The 5184-nt window shown below is 37.0% G+C and overlaps 1 protein-coding gene across 1 annotated transcript in view; it reads left to right on the forward strand.

Annotated features, from left to right (window-relative positions):
* The window catches only part of EPSTI1 (epithelial stromal interaction 1 (breast)), a 116755-nt gene extending 112368 nt beyond the window's left edge, over positions 1–4387 (forward strand). The window contains exons 11-12 of the mRNA XM_011940372.1: positions 3578–3913; positions 4204–4387. Of these exons, the coding sequence (XP_011795762.1) occupies positions 3578–3586 (9 nt within the window). The 3' untranslated portion in view covers positions 3587–3913; positions 4204–4387. The remainder of the gene's footprint in view (positions 1–3577; positions 3914–4203) is intronic.
* Positions 4388–5184: the final 797 nt, after the last annotated feature.

Raw genomic sequence — 5184 nt, forward strand, 5'->3', positions numbered from 1 at the left:
TTCAGATCTGGCGACAGTGAGCGTCATGTTGTCTGTGCAGCCTTTGATTCTGTTCTGAGCTTCCAAGTGCGTCATATTGCTAGTATTTTCCCCATCAATGGCTGTGATTACATCTCCGATACATAAATTAGCTAGAGCCGCCTTGCTTCCAGGAGTGACCCGGGAAATGGCGAGAGGCTGCTCGAAGTCCTTGCCGCCCACGAGGCGGAAGCCCCACGGCCCCGGGCCCTGGAGGACGATCTGCTGGGTGGTCATGGCGCGGCTGTGGCGGGCGACTACCTGCGGGGACAGACGGGCAGGACGCGCGGCACGGCTTACAGGGCTCCCCCCGGCAGCTGTCGTAGAAAGAGAACTAACATACTTTTAAAACAAAATTTCCTTGTACGTTTTGTTGACTGTTTACTCTTCACCTCTTCCTGTGGTGACTGATGTATGTTCCATGTTCTACAAGGGCGGGGCCATTGGATTGTTGTGTTCACTGACGTATCCCAGGCATAAAACAATAACTGGAACTTACCGCACACGCAAGGAAACAAGTGGTTGTGATTCAACATCACAAACACAACAGACAGACTGAGGGCCAGATGATTTCAGGTGCTAAAATGATTAGATACTGAATTTAAAAAACATTTGATGAAATAAAAATTGGATTTGAAATAATGAGCAAAAAATAGGAGACAATGAAAGACAACCAAGCAGACTTGAAAAAGAATTAGACCAAAATGCCGTTTCTTATCAATTATTTGGCAGAAAGAACCCTAAAAGATTGACGATATACTCTGTCGGCAAGGCTGTGGGGAAAAGGGTACTTTACACATCACTGGTGGACCTGCAAAGTGATACAAACACTGTCAACAGCAATGTCTTACTGTCTTCCCATTAAACAAAGACCAGGCCTATACATATTAGAGCAAAATTCTATTAAATTCAAGGAATAAATTATTTCAAATGTCTAGAAAGTTTTTCTGATTAAAAAGAAGGAAGTATTATTCAAAATGATTAAGCAGGTAAATGTGACTTTGATTTAAAATTAGGCAAAGACTGTATAGAAAAAAATAGACTCAGTATCACTTATAAACATAGATTCAAAACAATCACAAGATTTTGACAGGATAAATATGAAAAAGCATAACATGTCCTGATGAGATAGGATTTATTCCAGAATTGCAAGCTTGGCTTATTGCAAACAAAACAAAAAACCTACTGAGATAATCCACCTCATAAATTATAAAAGAAACTCCATATGACCATCTCAATGAGTACAGAAAAAGCATTTACTAAATGACAATACTCATGGTAAAATCTTCTAGCAAACTAGGAATAGAAGGGAAATTTCTTTGCCTCATAAAGGGATCAAAACTGTATAATAATAAAAAAATTAAAAACATTTCTGTTAAATAAGAGATATAAAGATTGAAAAGGGGGAAAAACCCTTTTTAAATCACAGATGATACAATTATTTACATAAAAAATCCAAAAGAATTTACATTCAAATTATTAGAAGGAAAAAACGCTTGGCAATGTTGGTAGATGTAAGATCAATATGTAAAAACTACATTTCTACATATTAGGAATAAATAAACCTAATTAAAAGATCAAACCAAAGATATGCATGACGCTTTTAAAAAAATTCTAAAATTGGCCGGGCACGGTGGTTCACACCTGTAATCCCAGCACTTTGGGAGGCTGAGGCAGGAGAATGGCATGAACCCAGGAGGCGGAGCTTGCAGTGAGCTGAGATGGCTACACTACACTCCAGCCTGGGTGGCAGAGCGAGACTCCTTCTCAAAAAAAAAAAAAAAAGAAAAAATTCTAAAATTGTGTAGAAAGATACTGTGGAATAAATAAATGAAGAGTTATACCTTGTTAATAGATAGGAATAAGCTCTCAAATAAGTTATACATTCAACTAAATCATAATCAAAGCAAAGAACCAAGAGTAACCAATTCACTCCTAAAGGTAAAGAAGTATAGATGGGAACTTAATTGTGTATTTAGTGCGGTATGCAATTGGCACCAGCACACCCAACATTTCTGAATTTTTAAATTTTTTTGTATGACAGAAGGGGTAGAGCACATCACTGGGGGAAAACAGACCATTCAACAAATGCTGTTGGGACCATTGAGTACTTATATGGAATTAGGTCCCGACATAATTCATAACATTTCTAAGTGGATTAAAGCTTCTAAATAGGAAGGAAGACTTCTACATTTTAGAAAATAAGACAGGCTATTTATAAAATAGAGCTGAGAAAGGATTTTGTAAGACCCAAGGTATAAACCAAGAAAAAAAAAACAAAAAAGTAACTGTACCTACATTAAATTTTAAAACATCTGTTCATAAAAGAATATCATACAAAAGTAAGAAGAGAGGACATAAATTAAACTTTTATTTAGGACATGTTTTGCAAATAACAAGTGGATGCAATTAATATATAGATTAACAACTTATATTAATATATTAGAATTACTATTAAATTAAGGATATGTCACCATTTAAAGACTGATAGATGAGGACTGAGCTTCTCCAAGGAATGAAAGAGGAAAGTTATGCCTCAATTTACAGAAGCTTGGAGGAAATATCAGAACCAGTAAAAAATCAGAGCCAGAGAAAAAAAGGAAGAAGGTAGAAATTATGATGAAACCAAGCCATGGAAAGAAGCAGCGGCTTCTTGAAATGTCATATAGACACTTAAGCAGTAGGCCTCCAATAAGTGTGTATGTTAGGTAGACTGATTTTTATTTTTTAATCATTGTTAATTTAAATCAGTCTTCTCATATTTCTTAACATATACATTTATTTTTCAATAATTGCTTTTGTATGTAAAAAAATACATTTTGATTTTTCTAGGGTCCTCTATTAGCTTTTTTGAGGCACCTAAGTTGGGTCACTTAAAAAAATCCCTTTAAATGATATTTCCTCTGATATAGCAGGTGAGGCTCTTTGGGATGCTGTGGAAACTCTTAATCCTGTATCTTCAAGGGCAGTTCAGCATTTCCTATGACCAATGAGGCAACCTGAGATTTTAATTTCCCGAACTGTTAGAAGAAACAGCAATAGTGTGTATTCCATACATAACGTGACCCAGCACTGCAGAAGGCCTGGTGGAGATCTCTTGCACATGGTGTGAGTGGAGACTCATTAGTCTATCTCCCTACCTCAAGGTCCTCTTAGAAGTCATCTTTCTCCTGCATAATACAGTGTAACCCTACTTGAGACATTTCCATTTAAATTGCTCTGTTCTACATGTGTTCATCCTGTCCTTGCTGTAACTGTGGAGTTGGGTGACAACATTTTCTAACTATATTATTTGTGACCTCTGTTAGTCTAAGAACAAAGCCAATAAGACATCACTTGACAAACCATTACATTATTGACCAAGACTATTTTGGGAATCAAATGTAGTGTGACTTGAAAGAAAATAGTTTCGATGGTCATTTAAGTTGTTAATTTTAAAAAATGGTCATTTTAGCTTGATGCAGTAAGAGCGTTCTTTGCAGGAACTTCATTTTTGACTACAAAGGCTTTGAATTTTATTTTGCCGCTTGTGGTAATTTTCGTTTTCTTTTTCTTCCAGGGTATATGAGAAAATATTGACTCCTATCTGGCCTTCATCAACTGACCTCGAAAAGCCTCATGAGATGGTTTTTCTTAATGTGATTTTGTTCAGCTTCACTGTTTTTACCTTGATTTCAACTGCCCACACACTTGATGGTGCAGTCAGGAGTGACTGGCTTCTCCCTGTCCTCATTTATGCATGTTTGGAGGAGCTGATTACTGAACTCATGTAATCTCTACTGCCAGGGAAATGCTACAATATTTTTCTAATTGGAAGTATAATTAATGTTGGTAAGGTAGAAAAAGAGGAAGTCACTTGATGCTTTCAGGTTAATCAGAGCTACGGGTGCTACAGGCTTATCTTTTTTTTTTTTTTTTTTTTTAGCAGCAGTTTATTTATAGCTCATTTCTGGACTTTCAAGTCTCTGTTTCCAGAACCCGTTACATTTTCTGCCCCATGAATTCCTTTTTTTCTTTATGAAATTTTTTTTTCGTTTTTTATTATACTTTAAGTTGTAGGGTACATGTGCACAACGTGCAGGTTTGTTATGTATGTGTACATGTGCCGTGTTGTTGTGCTGCACCCATTAACTCGTCACTTACGTTAGGTATATCTCCTAATGCTATCCCTAATGCTAGCATTAGGCTTGTCTTTCTAAGTGACACATTCTTATCTAATTCTCAGATCAGGTTTTGGAAAGCTTTGGGGGTCTTTTTAGATTTTAATCCCTACTTTCTTAATCTGCGGTACAAATATTCACAAAAGAAAAAAAGTCTTATATTCTTTTAAACAAATTTATAAATAAATTTTGAACTACTCTTGTACAAATCGGTCACTTTTATTTTTAATGACAAGTTATTGGGGTTTTCTCTCTTGAAGGGCCTCATTTTAATTCCCCTTTCCCGGCCATATAGATGAAATATAGTACTGTCATGACTGTTGGCTCTTGTTTTGGCCTTGACTTACTAATAGTGTTACCGTGATTTTCAGAGGGGGACAGTTTATCTCCAGAAAGGTCAATGTTTGTATACAAATCAGCTAGACACAAATATAGACATCATATGTGGTTTGCAGGTGTTTCAGAAATTTGTTTTTTCTTTGCGCAACCTATTTCCTACTGCTAGTTAGTTGGCTTTCTTATTAACTTCTGTGGCCTTCAACCAGTTCACAGACCCTAGAGTGTAAGAGTATTGATTTTCTATGCTGTGTAATCTAGCCCAATCCCTCTGTCCCCTCCACCTCACCATCCCCCAGCCACCACATTGTATAGCGAAAGCATTGTATTCAATCCTAGAATAAAGGTAAACACAACAAATCATCTTTGCAGCTGGGCAACTAATAATACCGGCATTAAGAGATCTTCTGTGTTACCAATCACTCTGTTGAAATGAACTTTCCAAATCTCTTTATTCAGGAAAACATGGGGATTTGAAATTCTTGAGCCAAAATACATAACTGAGGGGTTCACAGAGCTGGGCAAGGGTGCGCTAGGAAAGCGCCACATTGGTGGGTGGGGGGTGACAGAGAACAGATGGTGTCAGGCAATGTCTCTGGAGTAAATAATGCAGATATTCTTGGTTGCGTCTCCTCTGCCAGATGAAGCTGTGTTAATGCTGTTGACACTA

This window comes from Colobus angolensis, unplaced genomic scaffold (assembly GCF_000951035.1).
Source record: "Colobus angolensis palliatus isolate OR3802 unplaced genomic scaffold, Cang.pa_1.0 Scaffold101, whole genome shotgun sequence".
NCBI lineage: Eukaryota > Metazoa > Chordata > Mammalia > Primates > Cercopithecidae > Colobus > Colobus angolensis.